The following is a 23,616-nucleotide window of genomic DNA, read 5'->3' as shown; positions in this document are numbered from 1 at the left end:
TGCATTTCTCGGACCTGTGCTTTAGTTATAGAGGCTACGACTGTAGAAACAATCTGTTCTACACACAAGCTGGAGAAGTAGTCTACCACATTGCTGCAGTTGCTGTTGTGTATAACCGGCAGCAGCACTCCCAGAGACTGTACCTGGGGCACGATGATGACATTCTTAGTCTGACCATCCATCCAGTGAAGGACTATGTGGCTACTGGGCAGGTACGTATCTCCTGTAAAACTGGGGCCTAGCCAAAAAGAGAATTTTTAAACCAGTTTACATATTAGAAATTTAAGAAATACTTGGTAGAAATAAACATGAGTTAGGAAGGTGAAGGTTGAGTGAACATTGGATCATTCCATGATGATGGCAGAATCAACCAAAGTGTTCTAGTGCTACTGGGAGACCTCTGAGGAGTTCTTTTCCTGGAATGATGAGATACATGAATGGGACCAGCTAAAACTAAAATAGTGCAAGTTTTGTCAGGGAGCAGCTTTTTATATTTCCTCACTGTGTGCCCAGGACTTAGTATATCCTAGGTACTCAATAAATACTAGCCGGGTGTAATGGCTCATGCCTTTAATCCCAGGACTTTGGGAGGCTGAGGCAGGCAGATCAGGAGGTCAGGAGTTTGAGACCAGCCTGGCCAACATGGTGAAACCCTGTCTCTACTGAAAATACAAAAAATAGCTGGCTATGGTGGCATACACCTGTAGTCCCAGGTACTAGGGAGACTGAAGCAGAAAAATCATTTTAACCTGGGGGGCTGGGTGGAGGTTGCACTTGAGCCAAGATTGTACCACTGCACTCCAGCCTGGTGACAGAAAGAGACTCTGTCTCAAAAAAATATGTATACATATTGAATGAACCATTTAAAAATACTATAACATCTAGAGTATAATTATTTTTGTAAGACTTAAAACCATCAGAATTTTGACTAATTTGTATTTTAGCCTTATAAAAAACACTGAATTTTATCTGAACTTTTTTTGAAATGCCTAAACCTTAGATTGAGTCTGTAATTGAAAAAGCTGCTATAAACAGGGACCCTCTACAATCATATGGGGGTGGAAAGAGAAAAGTAATAGTTAATTTATTAAACAAAGACTGTTTAACTTGAATGTATTACCTTGATGGCTAAAGAGTAATATTGTCAAAAGTATTTTTAGTTTTTTCTTTTCCTCAAATATATAGATTATATTTTTGTTTAGTTTCTTTTATCGTGAGTGTTTAATTGCAGATAATGCTTAACTGGTATTGACTACCTAAGTGACAAATTCTAAGAAGAAATTCTTGGTATAATGTCAGGTTAACATGAAACAAACCCTTTTCCTGAAACTTGACATGCAGGTGGTAAAGCCTTTGAACAGAGTTCATAACCTGGGGTTCATGAAATCCACGAAAGAAAATGAGAGCAGGAGGGGAGTCAACCCCTAAAAAGGGGTATTTTGGGGGAAAAGGGATCTATAGCTTTTAAACTGTTTTTTAAAGGGTTACAATCCTCTGAAGGGTAAGGGCCTGCCATTGGTTTATACATGAATTTGCTGGCCCTCCAACTGAAAATTAGAGACCTGTTGTGTTAGCTGATGTTATTAGGTTCTACAAGTAATTGATCATTGCTTTGCTTGTTCACTTACCCTTATTTTTTTGTCTGTCTTATAAACAGATGGTGCTTGATTCATGTGTATTTAATAGCCCCCTTTTTTTTTTAAAGTAAAAGCCAGACATTGGTTTTTTTACATAAACCCCTGAGGAGATACTGCTCTCAATACTGTATCTGATGGAAGGTAAACCAGTGGCAAACAGTATTCCAGCAGCCACCTGCAGGAGACTGGGCCCCACAGACCTCTAGGAGTGGCCCAATGCTGCTCAATTATGCCTAGAGCTTTATCTCCCATTTTTAATTTTAAAGTTATCATACACAACAGGTTTCTCCCCACTGCATATTACAAGTGAGAAAACCACTGTACTATTACAATTTTCTTCATTGTTGGGGATTCGTGTGTTAGAAGCTTGTATCCCTGCAAAGATAATCCACCTTAATGAAAGATAGTTATGCCATGAAAATTTCATTTCCCAGGGACAGAAGTGTGGATGAGGCCTCCTTCTGGTGGGTAGCATAATTGAGAATGGGTAAAATAACTCTGGAGAGCATCAAGGTACAGGTGACTTCCTGGACTAAGCAGCAGAATCTTGTGTCAAACTGAGAAGGCAGGAGAGGGAATGGTAGAAGTAACTGATGAAAACAAGGCACGGTGGACATTTGAATTAGCCTTCAATGCTCAGCATCAGGTTAGGCTCTGCTGGAACTCTACCTGACGGCCAAGACAAGCCTCTTAGAGACACAATGTCACAGTTTCCTCATCTCAAAAATAAATGAGTTGTACCAGATGATTTCCTAGGCTCCTCCTAGTCTCCGAATGGGTTTATCTTGGTTTCTGAGCAGTGTTTGACTCTAAGGAATAAAATCATTGTTAGTATAACTTATTAGTAGTTAATAACACTCATCCTCTCATTTAAGGTTGGAAGAGATGCTGCTATTCATGTGTGGGACACACAAACTCTAAAATGTTTGTCGCTATTGAAAGGCCAACATCAGAGAGGCGTGTGTGCACTTGATTTTTCAGGTAAGGCCCAGAGTCATTGACAGATGGTTCTACATTTAGAGAGAGAGAGCGTGAGAGACAGAGAGAAAGAGAGAGAGAGAGAGAGAGAGAGAGAGAGAGAGAGAGAGAGAACGCTTGAGAGACAGAGAGAAAGAGAGAGAGAGAGAGAGAGAGAGCGCTTGAGAGACAGAGAAAGAGAGAGAGAGAGAGCGCGTTTGTGTGTGTACTTAAACATCCTGTCACTTAGTTGTTCTGTTTGTATTGAAATGCATGCCCTTGTATCTAAATGCTACCTACTCTTAGACTGGGAATCGTACATGAGAATACCTCACCAAAAAATGTGGCCTTTAGATTATACATCCCTTCCCATCTTCCTTGTTTCCTCTCTCCCAAGTCATTACCCAGAGCTCACACTGTGTTCTGTATTTGCTTGAGCAATTTGAAATCCAGAGCAGCTGTTGCTGTTGATTTAGTTGCAAATGTCTGGCAGTGACTCAGAACATCAATTTCATCTCTCCAAATAAGTGGGAGCACATCACTTCTGATTTAAAATACAAGGAACTCGAGAGAAGGCTGCATTCTCCGCAGAGGGCCACTTGACAACAACGTTGGTATTTGGGAAGTAACTTTTATGCTGAAAAAATAGAACTGACGTTTTCATTTCCTTAATTTAAAATTGAACATAGTGTCATAAAAAATAACTGATGAAAATAATTTTCTTTAGAGTAAGTTTTCTTTAAGCTAGCATTTGAGAATAAGGGCCAATCACAAAAAGTATTTCTACATAGAAATTTTTAATTTCGACTGTAGAAATTAGATCAATAGGGAAAAAATTCTAAACTTTCTACAGAAAGCTGATTTTGTAATTTTTTTCTAAATTTTATTCAAGTGCTTAGTAAGGATAACATGTATAATATTAGATATTAAATTCCATGACTCCACAAGCCTGAGCTTTCTCCCTGTTCCTTCCTCTCCCTCTTCAAGCCCTCACTCCCTCTCATCTGTGCCATGGTAGTCATGCTAGTCTCTGATGCCATCCCCTCTTCCTCAGTCCATCCTACCCTCTTCTGGAGTCTTCCAAAAGCATAGTTACCATTGCCACTACATGGATTCCCTTTGGTTGGCTGACTCAGTGTGGAGCTCTTGTGACATCCATGGTCTTCCATGATCTGGCCTTAACCTTCCTTAGCAGCATTTTTCACCTCACACCCCCCAGCCCATTAGTGCTCCTTTACATCTGTCTAACTGTGGATATCTAACTCCTTTACATCTGTCTAACTGTGGATGTCTAACTCCTTTACATCTGTCTTGCCCTTCTTTTGCCTGTGTTCTTTGCTTATGCTGTTCTCATTGTCTTTTCAAGTCCTGCCTTCCTTTAAGGTCAAGTTGGAAGTTTTCTCTGCCAACTTCACAGGGAGAAATAACCTGTCCTTTTTTTGGCATCCCTTAGCCCTTTGTTGTCATTGCTCCTGTGGCACCCATCAGAGTCCGTGTGGCACGTAGTATTTGTGTCAGCATCTCCATACGCTTCACACACAGTAACCACTTGGCAGCAGAGCCCGTCTCTCTCCTTCCCACTACACATGCCAGACTGTTGTGGAGGTATACGACTAAATGAACAAATGAGGTTCTGCTTAATGCACTTCGTCTTGCCTTTCCCTATTACTACGAGAACTTTACATTATAAGCCACGTTTGAGTGAAAACTACCTTCATTGCCTGACCAGTGCAACATGGGGCAGTTTTTAGTTTTTGTAACATGCATGTTCTCACATACTACAAACTACTCTACAAATCTGAGCTGCTATATCATTGTTAGAAGTTATTCAATGCCTTCGGTGACTATTAGTAAAAATCAAGGCTAAACAGCTCAGACTTTGGTGACGTGAGGTAGGAGAAGGCATACGTATTGAGGAAGAGAGAATGACTCCACATACCACGTGCCAGTTTAATAACACACTCAGTAATTCACTCAATAAACAGTGAATACAAAGTCCAAACTCCTAGAAGGTTGATGGACGTGCACTTTTAAATAGGTGTGCAGTAAAACCCAACAGGAAATTTTAATTTTAGTTCAAATACGATTGTATTTCAAAGATATGGATGAATTCCTTCTGCTTTTTATTCTCCATAGTTGCTCTCCTCAGTGGTCAAACTGCCTTTTTCCTAAAATTAATTTTGCTAGCAGACACATATGTCTATACTTAAGTAATGATATTAATCAGTATGCTTTAGAAGAGTGGTGAAATGCCTGTTAAAGTAGCAAAAATAAATAACAATAGCTAAATGTTTTACACGACTATGGGGAATTCAATACATTCATACTTTTGGCAGCACCGAAAATTGTCTCAATTCTAGCAAACGGCTTTTTATTATAAAAAAGCCGTAATTCAAAATGACAAGTGCCAAGACTGCATTTTATGCACATTTCAATGTATCAAGATAAAAAGAAAAAATTCAACTCAAAACACTATCACTGATTGCAAATGAAAATATGCAATATGTGTATTAGCATATAAACAAGTGGCAGGAAATTTAGAGTAATACAGAATTTAATCATTAAGTTATTTTTTTCTGTAGAGTTGATTAATTTTCTGTTTTTAAAAATCAAAATCAAAATAATTAGCTTGTGTTATTTAAATACCTTTGGAGGAAGAGATTAACAGATCAAAGACATTAATTATGAGATGAGTTGGTAGCAGTAAGCTGGTACCTAGTAATGTGGTCTCTGCATTTCAGATAGCTAACATTTCTTCCAGACTTATTAGTTTTATAGAAGAAAGATTAAGAAATAAAGTGAGCTTAGAAACCTTTTTTCCATGAGGCAGCCTTTAGATCATTGCCTGGATAGAGAAATCAGATACTCTGGAGGAGCTGAGGAGTTCGATTCTGTAACTGCTTCTAATTCCCATCTTGGGCACATAAATTCCCAAACATGAAATATTTTGTGCATAAGAATTATATTTCAGTATTTTAACAATATAGTCACCATTCTCCAGATAACAATCATGGGGAAAGAGCCCGTTTTTCAGCAAATGTGTTGTTTTTGATCATGAAAATTCACCTTTTTGTCTTACAGGTTAAGTAGGATGTCAGTATATAAATGGTAGAAAGGGATCTGATGGTTTTAGAAAGTACTGAGAACTTCCTAAAAAGTGGTGGTGGAACCTGTGGTGACTCCTGAAAGTGTGAGCTGAGGCCTCTTTGGTTTAATTTCTATCTATAAAATAGAGAATTTAGTCTGTGTTATAAGAATATAATTTGAGTCTTAAACCCCTGCACCACTTTATATGCTGAGAATGGAGATCCTGAAGTTTGGTAAGGTGGCCTGAGTAAAAGTCAACAGTGGCCGATCCCAAGGCAGAACCAAGGTCCACTGCGAAAGTCACCAGACCCGGGTTTGTCAGCAGGCAGGAGGCATGCCAGGAGTTCTCCTCGGGTGTCAGGTCACCTCCTGCCCCTTTCCTTTGCCAGTGCTAGTGTGAATGCAGGGTCACACTCATCAGTTATGATTTAGCTAGTGCTCCTGTGTGCCTCAGTCAGTACTGCTGTCGCTGCCCAGCTCTTAGGAGTCAGCTCATTTTGGAGGGTTTGTGGACACCTACTGATAGTGTGCGTGTTTCTTGGAAAATAAGTTGTCCTGAAAATATAAAGCAGGCAAACAATGTGAAAACTAGGCAACAAATGAGCAGAGTTATGTGTGAGGATTTAGATGACTTGCCACTTTGCACAAGCAAACAAAAGACATTTCTTAGGACAGAATTTGTAACTGTGGGCTACATGGACAAGAAGGAATGAATTTATCTGAGTTGAGAATCTGTTTTAACTCAGTATTTATTACTGTCTTGGGAAAGGGGAACCATTTTTCTTGCGTGCTTGCAGTGAGGAAAGTGCTTCCACATGAATAGAAAACCAGATTAGAAATAGAAAAGGTCAACCACATAAATATTTTCCAGCCTAAATATCAACCATATAATTTTTTAAAGACCTTTATGGAATAATACCAATTTCCATATGTGCATATCTAAGACTTAACTTGATTTCACTGTGTTCAGTAGAAAACCTATGCATTTTTGATGAGCCCTGATTAGAGGGGCTGACTTACAGTTATCTGAATAAAACCTTTACTTATCCTTTACTGTTGACATTAAGTGGCTTTGAATTATTTCTGGGCTGTGTCACAAACATCCATAATTCATGCTGTGACTGGAAAGATGTGACAGGACATTACCTAAGACTAAAAACATGGCTAAAAATAAAAAACTCCAACTAACTGGTCAGAGAGTAGATTTCCAAAGCTAAGACCAAGCCTTACCTTACAGGGTAAAAAGGTGTAGCCAATTTTATTTCCAGACTGTGTGGTATATACAGCTCACGCCCTCAGAACTTGGGGAAAAGTCACCATCGCAAAGAAGAGGCATGATTGTTGAGGCACCTCTGGGTTTGCACTGCTGCTTCCATTGCTCTCCACAAGCAGAATACCTTTTTTGATGTAGAAAGATAGTGTAATGGGATAAGCTGACAGGATCTTGCAGAAATTCTCCTAAAATCAAAGCTCACCTCCTACCTCCTACCTCCCTCAAAAATCAGCTTACCCTTAGGTCTTCTTCAGATGACATCAAACTTTATTATTTTAAATGTATTGGTGCTTGCATTCCAAGAAAAACATATTGTAATACAGCTACACAGATTTCAAAAGAAAACATGAAATATAGTCAATGAATGCAACAAAGACACTGAATATTTGTGCCGTGTTTTTGAAATGAATAAATTTTTAAAAATTTGTTGATAATTGACACATAATTGCACATATTTATGGGGTAGAATGTGACATTTCAGTACAAGTATATATTGTGTAACGATATAATCAGAGTAGCCATCACATCCATTACCTCAAATATTATCTTTTCTTTGTGGTGATAATATTCAAGATCTTTTAGCTATTTTGAAATACACATTATTAGCTATATTCACCTTAATATGTAATATAACACTAAAAGTTACTCTTTCTAACTGTAACACTGTACTCACTGACTCTTTAGTCATCATCAAAAAAAAATTTTTTTTTTGAAACAGGGTCTCACTCTGTCTCCAAGGCTGGAGTTCAGTGGCACGATTATGGCTCACTGCAGCCTGGACCTCCTAAGCTCAGTGGATCCTCCCACCTCAGCTTCTTAAGTAGCTGGGGCTACAGAGGCACACCACCATGCCTGGCTAATTTATTTGTGTTTTTTTGTAGAGACTGGGTTTCCTCATGTTGCCCAGGCTGACCTCCTCCTCCTGGGATCAAGGGATTCACCTGCCTCAACCTCCCAAAGTGTTGGGATTACAGATGTGAGCCACTGCACCTGGCCAAATCTTTATACCTATTTAACATAGTACATTCTATTTCCATTTATGCCATCCATATGCACATTCCATCTTTATCTTCCTCTTTATCATCAGTGTCATCAGTATCATCAGTGTTCACTGAAAGTTTGATCAGTGTGAGGCTTACAAAGGAAATATAAGATTATTATAAGCCTTAAAGAGCTTATGATCTTTAAAAAAGGAGAGAGAAAACACCAATAAAAAATAAAATCAAATGCAGAGGCATGCCAATGTAGAAACAACCAGACCATATCAAGAGATAGGGAAAAAGAATATTGGTAATGAATAGGAAGACATTACCAGTTCCTTCTCCTAAAAGCATAAGGAGGGACCTCACCCAGTTTAAAGCATGGTGACATTTAAGCCTAAGAGGATATCATTAGTTGTGATTTGAAAGACATAGTTTGGTTGTAATAATCACCTGGTGGTGATTTTAACTCTTAAGGAAAGCGTTAATGTCTTCCTCTAATACTACAGCCTAGTAGCTTGAAAAGGTCAGGTAACGTTCACATTCTTGCCTCATACTAGTAGTGGTGGAGGCTTGGGGAGGATTTGGTGTGTTAAAACAGACTTTTTCTTTCTCTGACTCTCCTTCATCCAGAAAAGGAGGAGGAGACAACCATTTCCAGTTGGTTGGAGGAGGGTCTCTTGCACAAGCAAGGGCCCTTAAAGTGTGGGCATTGGTTAGCATTTGAGATCGGGCTGCTAGATGTAGCCAACAAAATTATAGGCGGATCAATTAAATTTGAGTTTTAGGTGCATAATTTTTGTCATAAGTATATTCCATGCAAAATAAGGATAAATATTGCATGGGAAGTACTTGTACTAAGAAATTAATTATTGCTTTCTTGAAATTCCAATTTAACAAGGTTTTCTATATTTTACCTGGCAACCCTAATTTGGGGTCTACTGAAGATCTGCCTTTAAAAATATCAGTTGAGACCTCCGAGTGGACGGGCAGACATGGAATAAGGACATTATCACAGATCTGTGTTGCTTTGCCCTCATGGCTGGCCCTTGGCAGTCAGAGAAGAGAGCTGATATATTGATGCAGGGTGAGCTTGATCACTCGTCTCCTAGCAACCGCACAGCTAGTGGAAGGGGGACGCTGACCCACAGATGTGTCTGTGTTGAATCTAGGCCTGAAAGGAGGCAGCAAAGGAAAGGCTTACTGACCCTACCTCTTCTTTTATCTTGAAGGAAAAAGATAAATTAACTATCTTTATTTGAAATTTAATTGTACATTCACTATATTTTTAAAACGATTTGGGGGAAAATAACCTAAATGTCCAAATTATAGTAATCATGGATAATTATTATTCTCTTGGAGAAATAAATTGTCCTAGAAATGTAAAGGAGACAAGTGATGTGAAAACTAGACAATAAATAAGCAGTTATGCATAGGGATTTAATCTATTCTTGCTACTTCTCTAAATAATTATAAGTAATATTTAATATTAAAGGAAAATGCTCATGATATAATAGATGAAAGATTAGATAATAGCCTGTTCAGTATGATTCAGGTTTTGTTTTTTCTAAGCACATTTATGTAAAGACTGGTAGTATATATATCAAATGTAGGCCTAGAAATTTGGAAGATTTAAAAATTTTCTTCATATATTCTAAACTTACTGTAACAATGGCACTATATTTAAAATAGGAAGCATAACATTTTTTAAATGTAAAATCATCTTTTGAAAGAGTTTTTGAAGTTCAACTTAGTTTCTATCATGTTCCTGACTTGGAGGGTTAACTGAACCCAGTTTTTAGAGCTGAAAATGGACTTGGGGTCACAAAGCCAAGTGGCACTTCAAATAAATGTCATGAGATTTTTCACAAAATAGACAAAGTTTTGGTAGCTTACCTGAGTGTCTCCCTCTAGCCCTGTGTCTCTGAATGTCAGGTCTGCCATCCACTTCAGCAGCCCATTGTTAGGAAGCTTGACTCTTACTAGTGTGCATTTCATTCAGTGAGGTCCCTCAGCATGTGATGTTTCTAATGTATCAAAACATGTTTATAGAGTACAGTGTGATGTTTCAGTACATGTATACATTGTATAATCAAGTCAGGGCAGCTATCACATCTATCACCTCAAACATTTACCAATTCGTAAGGTCAGTTTATTAAGGTCAATTGCTTATTCCTCTTTACAATATATGAAATGTTTTGATTTTTCATGGAACAAATTTTGACATTTGTGTTGTTTTCATACAGCTGATGGAAAATGCCTGGTGTCGGTTGGTTTAGACGATTTTCACAGTATTGTATTTTGGGACTGGAGAAAGGGAGAAAAGATAGCCACAACAAGGTAAGAAGCTGTTGGGATCTTATGGCATCCTGCTGATATCATGGTTCAGTAAAGGTCAATAGTTTTCATTTTCTAGTAAGATTTCGTCTTCAAACTCAGATGAAATTCACATAGAAAGCTTAGCACCTGGATCCAAGATGGCCGCTCACTAACAGCTCGGGATTGTAGCTCCCAGGGAAAGCTCAGAGAACGAGACGACGCCACACTTTTAGACGAATTTTCGTCACTTACGGATCAGCCGATTTCCAGTGGAGGAGCCCCATGGGTCGCCAGAGCGACTCTCGTGGCCGCCGTAGCGGTTTTGCCGGCGCCTCAGCGCAGCAGCTCTTCAAGCAGAGCAAACGGGACCGCTTCCTCTATTGACCGGAGTTTGGAGCTCCGGGAAGTCAGAGCCGCTTGTTGCGGACTGAAGAGGGAAGCCAGACCAGAGATTCCTGGGCAGAAGAGCACCATCAGTCTTATCGCTGCTATTTAGGCTGCCACAGTGGGTTGCTCGGATCCCAGCATTGGGAATCAATAAATCGGACGTTGACTCAGAAACCTAATTAGAAAGGCGGTTCATCTACAATGAAGGGAAAAAAACAGCCTACGAGTATACCCCAAATCAGAACCCATCAGCAACGGAACAAGCCCTGATGGAAAAGGACTCATCAGCAATGGAACAAGCTCTGATGGAAAAGAACTCATCGGCAACAGAACAAGTCCTGATGGAAAAGGACTGTGTTCCATTATCTGAAGTAGGCTTTAAAAGGTGGATGATAAGAAACTTCTGGAAGTTAAAGGAACTTGTTCTAACCCAATGTAAAGAAACTAAGAACTTTGAAAAAAGGTTCGATGAAATGATGAAAAGAATGGACAATATAGAGAGGAATACAAATGAACTTATGGAGTTGAAAAATACAACACAAGAACTTGGTGAAATATGTACAAGCTTAAATAGCCGAATGGATCAAGCAGAAGAAAGGATATCAGAGGTTGAAGACCAACTTAACGAAATAAAACGACAAGACAAGAATAGAGAAAAAAGGATAAAAAGGAATGAGCAAAGTCTCCAAGCAATATGGGACTATGTGAAAAGACCTAATATACGTTTGATCGGTGTACCTGAATGTGCCAGAGAGAATGAATTCAAGCTGGAAAATACTTTTCAGGACATTATCCAGGAAAATTTTCCCAACTTAGCAAAGCAGGACACTATTCAACCCCAGGCAATACAGAGAACACCACAAAGATATTCCTCAAGAAGACCAACCCCAAGGCACATAATCGTTAGATTTACCAGGATCGAAACAAAGGAGAAAATATTAAGGGCAGCCAGAGGGAAAGATCAGGTTACCCATAAAGGGAAGCCTAGCAGGCTTACAGCAGATCTCTCAGCGGAAACCCTACAAGTTAGAAGAGAGTGGGGGCCAATATTCAATATACTTAAAGAACAGAACTTTCAGGCCAGAATTTCATATCCTGCCAATTTAAGCTTTACAATTGAAGGAAAAATAAAATCTTTTAGGAACAAGCAAGTACTCAGAGATTTTATTACCACCAGGCCTGCTTTACAAGAACTTCTAAAAGAAGCATTATATATAGAAAGGAACAACCAGTATGAGCCTTTCTAAAAATACACCAAAAAGTAAAGAGCATTAACATAAAGAAGAATTTACATCAATGAAAGGATAAAATAGCCAGTTAATATCAAATGGCAGTAATTCTAAATTTAAATCGACTAAATCCCCCAATCAAAAGATACAGACAAAATCTAACGGTATATCTAAAGATATACAAAGACTCAAAGGGTTGGAAAAAAACTTACCAACCAAATGGAGAGCAAAAATAAATAAATAAAAAGCAGGAGTTGCAATTCTCATAATTAATAAAATAGATTTTAAAGCTACAAGAATACAAGGGTAAAAGGATTAATGTAACAATAAGAGATCTTAACACCCAGATACATAAGACCCATAATGAGATTTAGATTCAACGAGACAGAAAATTGATAACGATATCCAGGACTTGAACTCAGATCCAGAACAATAAACTCAATAGAGCTCTCCATTTTAAACACACAAAGTATACATTATCCACTTTCAACACACAAAATATTGATCAGCCATTATTGATACCTATTTTAGGAATGAAGTAATATTTCTTTTTCCCTCTTTTTCTCTTTTTCCCTCTTTTTTTCCTCTTTTTCTTTTTCTAAAAAAAAAAAAAGAAAGCTTAGCACCTAAGTGAAAAAAATATTGCAATATTTCATGGTGCCAAATCTGACATAGAGCAGGTAATGTTTGTTGCAGTGAATCAGAAAATTCCTAAATCCTCTGCAGAGAGTCGTTCACCACTTTGTTTTGAGTGATCTGAGTAATCTGTATGAAAGCACTTCAGCAATAGAAAAGCAGCTTTTCTCAGGCTGGTGCCTTGCCCCTTGTTTTTCCTCTGTCTTAGTTAGCATCTGGTGAAAGATTATCAGTGTCACCAGAGTCAGAAGCACCGTTTGTCATGAGTCTGCAGCATGTTGGAAAGGAAGCCCCACCGTGTACATCTGCCACTTGCTTTCAAAGCAGGCAAATTGTTTCCTTAATCTCCCATCTTATAAATAGATTTTTCGAGACTGACTGCTGTTTATAGACCACCTGTCCTCCCTTACCCCAGCCTTCTTGCCTGCTGAATCAGCGCTAAGTCTGAACATGACTTTCCACTCCTACTTGCATTGAGCTCAGCTGTTTGCCCAACCCTGATCAGGGGTCAAAATAGTTGGCAGCTAAGGCCCAGCAATACAATTTGTTGCCCAGGCTTGTTGTCACTGTACCTCCCTGCTTGTTCTTCCCTGCATTCATGATGTCCTTTCTATCTTGCAATATAAAACCGTTTTGAAGTTAATGGCCATGAACCCCAATATTCACTTTTTAAATTAAAATTTTCCTCTACAATATTAAATAGGAAAAAATGTTTTGTGGCAATTTAATGAATGAAGATTTACAAACTGCTAGAGACCCAGAGGAGCAGCAGATGGAGGCTTGAGGACTCCAGCTGACCATCTTAGGAGAAAAAGAGAAGCTTTTCTGATAACTGCTGTTGAGATTGAATTCCTGGAAACAAATGGCAGCTCATAAATCTCCCTGCTCAAGTGGTTTTTCTTTTGGTCTGTCTTTCTAGTGTGAGGTAATACTCTCTTCTAGTACTCAGTTTCAGCTTCTCATCAGAACTGTTTCCCTCCTAGACTAAAATACATAATTTAAGTTTAATATTTCTGATAACATACCATCTGTCTTTACAGATAATTTCAGGGAAAGCACATTTCTGCATTTCAAAAGCAATAGAAATGCAATTTTCCTGCTAGAAAACCCTTTAGCTGTGGGCGGCTCACCAGTTTTATGCCAGAAACATTAATAGAAATGGAAGAAAGAAATATTTAATATTAAAAAGTATGTATTTTATATACTTGGTGGGTACTGGTACTACTTCTATTTAATTAACACAATGTTGACTTAACACCATTATGTTAATAACACAATTTATATTTGGAATTACTCCCAAGCCTTATGACATTCCCAAAACAGGACATCTGCAGAAGTAACCAGGACAACATTTTGGATTGACATTAACCAGTGCTGTTTCCAAGGAGGAATATCAAGGATTTTTAAAGTTCTTTGGAAGAGTACTAGATTTTACAATAAGTAAAAAGTTACATAAATATCTATTTGTGTAATATTAACAATGATATGTATTTTAAAAAAATACATAAGAAATTAGACAAATAAAACTTTATTTGTTGCCTTAAGTTAGAGTGCTTAAGTATATAGAAACTTTTAAAAACCAGAGGCCGGGCATGGTGGCTCACGTCTGTAATCCCAGCACTTTGGGAGGCCAAGGCAGGCAGATCATGAGGTCAAGAGATCGAGACCATCCTGGCCAACATGGTGAAACACTGTCTCTACTAAAAATACAAAAATTAGCCAGGTGTGGTGGTGCACGCCTGTAATCCCTGCTACTTGGGAGGCTGAGGCAGGAGAATTAGTTGAACCAGGGAGGCAGAAGTTGCAGTGAGCCAAGATCACGCCACTGCACTCTAGCCGGGCAACAGAGCGAGACTCCGTCTCAAAAAAAAAAAAAAAAAAAGAAAGAAAGAAACTTTAAAAACAGAGGCATGAAAAAGAAGTGACAAAGAAGTATTCCTTAACAGAATGGTAGCTTGCTTTTTCAGGGTCATCTAAGCTCCCAAGAGGGCCTAATTCACAGAGGAGCTGATTTAGTCCTACCCCTCACTTTGCACTTCTGTGTCTCGATCACTGCCAGCTGCATTTATAGAGCAAGGCTGAACAATAAACCTGCTTCTGGCTGGCTGTGCTGTTTTGGCAAGGGTTATTGTTCTCCAGCACTCATTGCCCAGGAGGTGAAGTTTCCCCAAAGAGGAGGTGCATGGTCCATAGCTGTAGTGGCATTGCCAGCCGTGCTGCTGGTGGCCATGCTGATGTGTGCCAGCTGCACAACAGGGCTCTCAAAAGTTGCTCCTCCCCTGATTTGTGAGAATATTTTAAATGAACCTACTCTTAGCAGCTCACAGAAACCAGAGAAATTTAGAATTGGACCATAGAGATCTTATTTACAAGATACGATTCTCTAGATTTTGTTGACAAGAGCTCTATGAGACTGGATCCAATCTATTTGAATGATTTCCCTGCACCTTTGTTAATTTTCTTGAGTGATATTGGTTATCTTCATTACAAATTAATTTTTCAGTCACTTTTTTTCCTAAAGATCATTCTAATTTTAGTCTAATATACAAGTAGCCCATTTAAAAACCAAGACTGATTCCTTACAGGAGTAGTTACATGACCTAACATCACTGTAAATCAGGGCAGAATGATGCAACAATTAATCAGCTATGTCTGTGCTCCTTTATTCGGACTTGTGTTTCTCTGGTAATGTGAGTAGGGGAACAATGACAAATTACAGACACGGTTCATCTCAGAATTTGAACAGAAGAGATCTTGGACAAAAAAGAATTATCAACAAGAATTCTTCCAGTGCTAATCTGAAATAGTTTTCCTGCTAGAAAGCTTAGGGTGAAACTGTAGGCTCGCATATAGCAGGTGTATCGAAATTCAAGTAAGCACTTCTGCATTAGCTTCATCACTTGATCTATTTCAGGTCCCTACTCTACATACATTTCATGGCTATGATAGAACCTCCCACATACCATCTAGGCCCCTTTTCTTTTTCACTTGCTTTTTTAAAATAACGCTTATTCTTCCCTCTGTTTTACAAATAATATATGATCATTATAGAAAATTTAGAAAGCAGAGAAAAGCTCTAAGAAAAGGAAAACCATCTTTAATTCCACTACCCAGATGTAGCCATGGTTGACATTTTAGCATACATCTTTTAGTATATATTTTTTTATTATTTGTATTCACTTCCGTTTGTGGGGTATTGTGCATATGCTCTATAACTGGCTTTCTTTACTCACTAATACGTTTCTCACCGTGTGCTAATTTGTTACCTTTCTTCTATATTTTTCTATATTTTGAGCCAGTTTAAATTTTTTTTGGAGATAAAATATATAGCAAACATTCATCAGTCTTCCTGCTAAAGGCTACTGCCACAGTAAGGGAGAACAAAATCAAACACAGGGCTGGGCCTCTATGCAAACACAGGAATTCTGAATAAACAATATGAAAACCAGGTCACCCAGTGTGCAGTTGCCCTTGGCCTCTAAAAGAGGCTCCTTCCTTTGTGCTTGCTGATAGGGTTTATGTGACCCTATGTGGTAAATTGCTTGTGAAGGGGGCATGAGGAATCATCCAGTATTAGGACGGCAGCACAGTGTCTAAGTTATTTTTCTCTCCATCTAAGATCTGACAAACTTTGCATTTTGTTTTGCTTACACACACACACGCACATGCACACACACTTACCTGGAACTTCCCTACAAATTTAACACGTGTGTAAGAGAAAAATGACAGATGTATGCAGTGTGTTCTTTATTTAGATATTGACATTAGCTAAACATTTACATGCCATTGTTAGCCACTTTATAACTAGCTACAACAGAAATGACATTGGTGTTTTTATGATGTAGAGCAGGACAACAAAAACTCTCACCCAAACTCAAAGTGCTTTTTCTGTTTTCTCACTCAACAACAATCGACACAGAGGACTTCTGTGACCAAACTTGTGGGGATTTCTCCCCACCAACAAGCAAGCAATTCTGTGACAGATATCAGCTGAGTATTTTCTCTAGTTCCATTCTATCCCGACACTGTCTACCTGGAGATAGCCTCAGATCTCACAAGTTGAGGGCTCAGTTTCTGAGACTGTGCCCCTCATCCCACCTTGGGCTCAATTAATTCGCTGGAGTGGTTCAGAGAACTCGGACATACTTGCTTCATTTGCCAGGTTATTACAGAGGATATTACAGAGGTTACAGATGAGAAGCTATAGCTTCCATGGCCCTGCTGCGCGTGCCATCCTCCAGGGATCTCCTTGTGTTCAGCTATCCAGAAGTTCTCCAAACCCTGTCCTTTGGGGTTTTCATGGAGGCTTCATGACATAGGCATGACTGATTTACTGACTATGGGTGAGCCACTTAACTTTTGATCCCTCTCCCCTCCCTGAGGGTCAGAGGTGGGGCTGCAGTCCCAGCCCTCTATTACTGCTTTGGTTTTTCTGGTGATCAGCTGCCATCCTGAAGCTACCTCTAGGCTGCAACCATCAGTCAATTATGAGCATATAAGAAGACCTCACTGGAGATCCTGAGGATTTTAAGAGTTGCATGCCAGAAAATGGAGGGGGAGAATTGAAGACCACATATATATTTTGTAATATCACAATGGCACTAAGAAATTAGGTGGGAACTGAAAAGTTCTCTCAAAAAAGGTTTTCATAAATATTTGACATTGTGTAGATACATGGAAACAAAACAATCTTTTATCTCTAGGAATGGAAATTTGCTATATCTGTTATTTTCATTTTGGTTTTCTCTAGCTTCTCTGAAGTATATATATATAATTTTTTAATTTTTTTTATTGCATTTTAGGTATTGGGGTACATGTGCAGAACATGTAAGATAGTTGCATAGGTACATACATGGCAAGGTGTTTTGCTGCCTTTTGCCCCCTCACCCACGTTTGGCATTTCTCCCCAGGCTATCCCTCCCCAGCTCCACCCACCCGCTGTCCCTCCCCTATTCCCCCCCAGTAGACTCCAGTGTGTAGTACTCCCTTCCCTGTGTCCATGTGTTCTCATTGTTCATCACCCACCTAAGAGTGAGAATATGCGGTGTTTCATTTTCTGTTCTTGTGTCAGTTTGCTGAGAATGATGTTCTCCAGATTCATCCATGTCCCTACAAAGGACGTGAACTCATGTTGCATAATATTCCATGGTGTATATGTGCCACATTTTCCCAGTCCAGTCTATCCTCAATGGGCATTTGGGTTGGTTCCAGGTCTTTGCTATTGTAAACAGTGCTGCAATGAACATTCGTGTGCATGTGTCCTTATAGTAGAACGATTTATAGTACTTTGGATATATACCCAGTAATGGGATTGCTGGGTCAAATAGAATTTCTATTTCTAAGGCCTTGAGAAATCGCCACACTGTCTTCCACAATGGTTGAACTAATTTACATTCCCACCAACAGTGTAAAAGTGTTCCTATTTCTCCACATCCTCTCCAGCATCTGTTGTCTCCAGAGTTTTTAATGATCACCATTCTAACTGGCATGAGATGGTATCTCAGTGTGGTTTTGATTTGCATCTCTCTAATGACCAGTGATGATGAGCATTATTTCATATGTTTGTTGGCCTCATGTATGTCTTCTTTTGTAAAGTGTCTGTTCATATCCTTTGCCCATTTTTAGATGGGCTTGTTTGTTTTTTTTTCTTGTAAATCTATTGAGTTCTTTGTAAATTCTGGATATCAGCCCTTTGTCAGATGGGTAAACTGCAAAAATTTTTTCCCATTCTGTTGGTTGCCGATTCACTCTAATGACTGTTTCTTTTGCCGTGCAGAAGCTGTGGAGTTTGATTAGGTCCCATTTGTCTATTTTGGCTTTTGTTGTCAATGCTTTTGGTGTTTTGGTCATGAAGTCCTTGCCTACTCCTATGTCCTGAATGGTTTTGCCTAGATTTTCTTCTAGGGTTTTTATGGTGCCAGGTCTTATGTTTAAGTCTTTAATCCAACTGGAGTTAATTTTAGTGTATGGTGTGAGGAAGGGGTCCAGTTTCTGCTTTCTGCACATGGCTAGCCAGTTTTCCCAACACCATTTATTAAACAGGGAATCCTTTCCCCATTGCTTGTTTTTGTCAGGTTTATCAAAGATTGTATGGTTGTAGATATGCTGTGTTGCCTCCGATGCCTGTGTTCTGTTCCATTGGTCTATATCTCTGTTTTGGTACCATGCTGTTTTGATTACTGTAGCCTTGTAGTTTAGTTTGAAGTCCGGTAGTGTTATGCCTCCCACTGTGTTCATTTTGCTTAGAATTGACTTGGCTATGCGGGCTCTCTTTTGGTTCCATATGAAGTTCAAGGTGGTTTTTCCAGTTCTGTGAAGAAAGTCAATGGTAGCTTGATGGGGATAGCATTGATTCTGTAAATTACTTTGGGCCGTATGGCCATTTTCATGATATTGATTCTTCCTAACCATGAACATGGAATGTTTCCCCATCTGTTTGTGTCCCCTCTTATTTCATTGAGCAGTGGTTTGTAGTTTTCCTTGAAGAGGTCCCTTACGTTCCTTGTAAGTTGTATTCCTAGGTATTTTATTCTCTTTGTAACAATTGTGAATGGCAGTTCATTCTTGATTTGGCTCTCTTTAAGTCTGTTATTGGTGTATAGGAATGCTTGTGATTTTTGCACATTAATTTTATATCCTGAGACTTTGCTGAAGTTGCTTATCAGTTTCAGGAGATTTGGGGCTGAGACGATGGGGTCTTCTAGATATACTATCATATCGTCTGCAAATAGAGACAATTTGGCTTCCACCTTTCCTATTTGAATACCCTTTATTTCTTTTTCTTGCCTGATTGTTCTGGCTAGAACTTCCAGTACTATATTGAATAGAAGTGGTGAGAGAGGGCATCCTTGTCTAGTGTCAGATTTCAAAGGGAATGCTTCCAGTTTTTGCCCATTAAGTATGATATTGGCTGTTGGTTTGTCATAAATAGCTTTTATTACTTTGAGATACATTCCATTGATACCGAGGTTACTGAGGGTAGTTAGCATAAAGGGATGTTGAATTTTTTTTTTTTTTTTTAACACTCAGGGCTGTTGAATTTTGTCAAATGCCTTCTCTGCATCAATTGAGATAATCATGTGGTTTTTGTTTTTGGTTCTGTTTATGTGGTGAATTACGTTTATAGACTTGCATATGTTGAACCAGCCTTGCATCCCCGGGATGAATCCTGCTTGATCATGATAGATAAGTTTTTTGATGTGCTGTTGCAATCGGCTTGCCAATATTTTATTGAAGATTTTTGCATCTATGTTAATCATGGATATTGGCCTGAAGTTTTCTTTCTTGGCCGGGTTTTGGTATCAGGATGATGTTGGTCTCATAAAATGATTTGGGAAGGATTCCCTCTTTTTGGATTATTTGGAATAGTTTCGGAAGGAATGGTACCAGCTCCTCTTTGTGTGTCTGGTAGAATTCAGCTGTGAACCCATCTGGACCTGGGCTTTTTTTGTGTGGTAGGCTCTTAATTGCTGCCTCGACTTCAGACCTTGATATTGGTCTATTCATAGTTTCAGCTTCCTCCTGGTTTAGGCTTGGGAGGACACAGGTGTCCAGGAATTTATCCATTTCTTTCAGGTTTACTAGTTTATATGCATAGAGTTGTTTGTAATAATCTCTGATGATGGTCTGAATTTCTGTGGAATCTGTAGTGATTTCCCCTTTATCGTTTTTTTATTGTGTCTATTTGGTTGTTCTCTCTTTTCTTTTTTATCAGTCTGACTAGTGGTCTGTCTATTTTGTTGATCTTTTCAAAAAACCACCTCTTGGATTTATTGATTTTTTGAAGGGTTTTTCGTGTCTCTATCTCCTTCAGTTCTGCTCTAATCTTAGTTATTTCTTGTCTTCTGCTAGGTTTTGAGCTTTTTAAATCTTGCTCCTCTAGCTCTTTCAATTTTGACGTTAGGGTGTCAATTTTGGATCTCTCCATTCCTCCTCATATGGGCACTTATTGCTATATATTTTCCTCTAGATACTGCTTTAAACGTGTCCCAGAGATTCTGGTATGTTGTGTCTTCGTTCTCGTTGGTTTCGAAGAACTTCTTTATTCTGCCTTCATTTCATTGTTTATCCAATCAACATTCAAGAGCCAGTTGTTCAGTTTCCATGAAGCTGTGCGGTTCTGAGTTAGTTTCTGAATTCTGAGTTCTAACTTGATTGCACTATGGTCTGAGAGACTGTTTGCTATGATTTCAGTTGTTTTGCATTTGCTGAGGAGTGCTTTACTTCCAATTATGTGGTCAATTTTAGAGTAGGTGTGATGTGGTGCTGAGAAGAATGTATATTCTGTGGATTTGGGGTGGAGAGTTCTGTAAATGTCTATCAGGTTTGCTTATTCCAGGTCTGAGTTCAAGCCCTGGGTATCCTTGTTAATTTTCTGTCCGGTTGATCTGTCTAATATTGACAGTGGAGTGTTACAGTCTCCCACTATTATTGTGTGGGAGTCTAAGTCTCTTTGTAAGTCATTGAGAACTTGCCTTATATATCTGGGTGCTCCTGTGTTGGGTCCATATATATTTAGGATTGTTAGCTCTTCTTGTTGTATTGATCCTTTTACCATTATGTAATGTCCTTCTTTGTCTCTTTTGATCTTTTTTGCTTTAAAGTCCATTTTATCGGAGATGAGAATTGCAACTGCTGCTTTTTGTGCTCTCCATTTGCTTGGTAAATCTTCCTCCATCCCTTTATTTTGAGCCTTTTTGTATCCTTGCATGTGAGATGGGTTTCCTGGATACAGCACACCGATGGGTTTTGGCTTTTTATCCAATTTGCCAGTCTGTGTCTTTTGATTGGTGCATTTAGCCCATTTACATTTAGGGTTAATATTGTTATGTGTGAGTTTGATACTGCCATTTTGATGCTAGCTGGCTGTTTTGCTCGTTAGTTGATGCAGATTCTTAATTTTGTTGATGCTCTTTAGCATTTGATATGTTTTTGGAATGGCTGGTGCTGGTTGTTCCTTTCTATGTGTAGTGCCTCTTTCAGGAGCTCTTGTAAAGCAGGCCTGGTGGTGACAAAATCTCTGAGTACTTGCTTGTTCACAAAGGATTTTATTTTTCCTTCACTTATGAAGCTTAGTTTGGCTGGATATGAAATTCTGGGTTGAAAGTTCTTTTCTTTAAGGATGTTGAATATTGGCCCCCACTCTCTTCTGGCTTGTAGGGTTTCTGCTGAGAGATCTGCTGTGAGTCTGATGGGTTTCCCTTTGTGGGTGACCCGACCTTTCTCTCTGGCTGCCCTTAGCATTTTCTCCTTCATTTCAACCCTGGTGAATCTGATGATTATGTGCCTTGGGGTTGCTCTTCTTGTGGAGTGTCTTTATGGTGTTCTCTGTATTTCCTGGACTTGGATATTGGCCTGCCTTGCTAGGTTGGGGAAATTTTCCTGGATAATATCCTGAAGAGTATTTTCCAGCTTGGATTCATTCTCTTCGTCACATTCTGGTACACCTATCAAACATAGATTAGGTCTCTTCACATAGTCCCATATTTCTTGGAGACTTTGTTCATTCCTTTTTGCCCTTTTTTTCTCTAATCTTTGCTTCTTGTTTTATTTCATTGAGTTGATCTTTGACTTCTGATATTCTTTCTTCTGCTTGGTCAATTCGGCTGTTGAAACTTCTGCATGCTTCGCGAAGTTCTCGTGTTGTGTTTTTCAGCTCCTTCAATTCATTCATATTCCTCTCTAAGTTGTCCATTCTTGTTATCATTTCCTCAAATCTTTTTTCCAATCTTTTTTCAAGGTTCTTAGTTTCTTTGCATTGATTTAGAACATGTTCTTTTAGCTCATGGAAGTTTCTCATTATCCACCTTCTGAAGTCTGATTCTATCATTTCGTCACCTTCATTCTCCGTCCAGCTTTGTTCCCTTGCTGGTGAGGAGTTTTGGTCCTTTGTAGGAGGTGAGGTGTTCTGGTTTCGGGTGTTTTCCTCCTTTTTGCGCTGGTTTCTTCCCATCTTTGTGGATTTATCCACCTGTCGTCTGAGTAGTTGCTGACTTTTCGATTGGGTCTCTGAGTGGAGGCCCAGATTGTTGATGATGAAGTATTTTTGTTTCTTAGTTTTCCTTCTAACAGTCTGGCCCCTCTGCTGTAAGACTGCTGAGGTCCACTCCAGGCCCTGCTTGCATGGCATACACCTGTAGCAATTGCGGAACAGTGGGGGATGCTACCAGTTTTTTCTTCTGCTATCTTTGTCCCAGAATGATGCCTGCCAAATGTCAGTCTGATCAGTCCTTTTTGAGGTGACTCTTTGGGTATATGGGGTTCAGGGAGCTGCTTGAGGAGATGGTCTGTACTTTATCGTAGCTCAAGTGCTGAGCTGTGAGCTCTGTTGTTCATTCAGGGCTGCTATGCTAGTATGTTTAAGTCTGCTGCAGCAGAACTCATAAAACCCCTTTTTTCCCTCAGATGCTCTGTCTCGGGGAGTTAGGGCTTTATTTATGAGTATCTGTTGCACTGTCCTGCCCAGCTAGGAGGCAGTTTAGTCACTATTTGCCTGCCGAGGCTCCACCCTGCTGCTGTGGGGTCCGCCCTGTTGCCGTTGGCTCCACCCTGCTGCCGTGGGCTCCACCCTGTTGGCGGAGTTTCTTTGTTATGGCAGGTTGCCTCGGCAATGGCAGGCTGCATCAGCAATGGGAGAGTACCTCAGTAGGGGCAGAATGTCTCGGTAATGGCGGACGCCCCTCCCCCACTGAGCTGCACTGTCCTGGGTTCAGCTGTGCCTCCTGTGAAACTCTCAACCCCGAGTGTTTCAAATCACCGTTTTGTTTGTCCCTGTGGGGGTGGGACCCGTGGAGCCTGATCACCTGGCTCCCTGCCTTAGAGCCCTTTTGTTGTTTTTAAGTTGAACAGCTGACTCTCTCCCAGGTGTTTCAGTCACCTGCTGAAAGCGCACCAGGATCTGTGTGATTTCCCGTGCAGCAACCCACTGCACCAGTTCACAGTTCGCTTCCTGGGAATCTCCTGGTCTGGCTCACTGTCCAAGTCCCATTTAATCAGATGAATATGCGAATCTGCCTTCCCAAATCTCAAATTGCCGGTTTAATAGGGCACCCAGACCAGTGCGTTTTGTGTGGCATGCCACTGCGTTGTGGCACCAGCCGATACAGTCATGC

At 39.5% G+C, this 23,616-nt stretch overlaps 1 protein-coding gene across 4 annotated transcripts in view; it reads left to right on the top strand.

The window, feature by feature from the left end:
• Nucleotides 1-23,616, top strand: part of EML6 (EMAP like 6) — a 275,731-nt gene that overhangs the window by 167,118 nt on the left and 84,997 nt on the right. For all 4 annotated transcript variants that reach the window (XR_013526605.1, XM_035272567.3, XM_078349319.1 and 1 more), the window contains 3 exons: nt 26-212; nt 2,513-2,618; nt 10,181-10,274. Coding sequence is in view for 3 of the 4 variants with exons in the window: in XM_035272567.3 (XP_035128458.1) it covers nt 26-212; nt 2,513-2,618; nt 10,181-10,274 (387 nt within the window). In the remaining variant the exon portion in view is untranslated. The remainder of the gene's footprint in view (nt 1-25; nt 213-2,512; nt 2,619-10,180; nt 10,275-23,616) is intronic.

Source organism: Callithrix jacchus, chromosome 14 (assembly GCF_049354715.1).
Source record: "Callithrix jacchus isolate 240 chromosome 14, calJac240_pri, whole genome shotgun sequence".
NCBI lineage: Eukaryota > Metazoa > Chordata > Mammalia > Primates > Cebidae > Callithrix > Callithrix jacchus.
The sequence above is the reverse complement of the archived record's forward strand: the minus strand, read 5'-3'. Positions and strand labels throughout refer to the sequence as shown.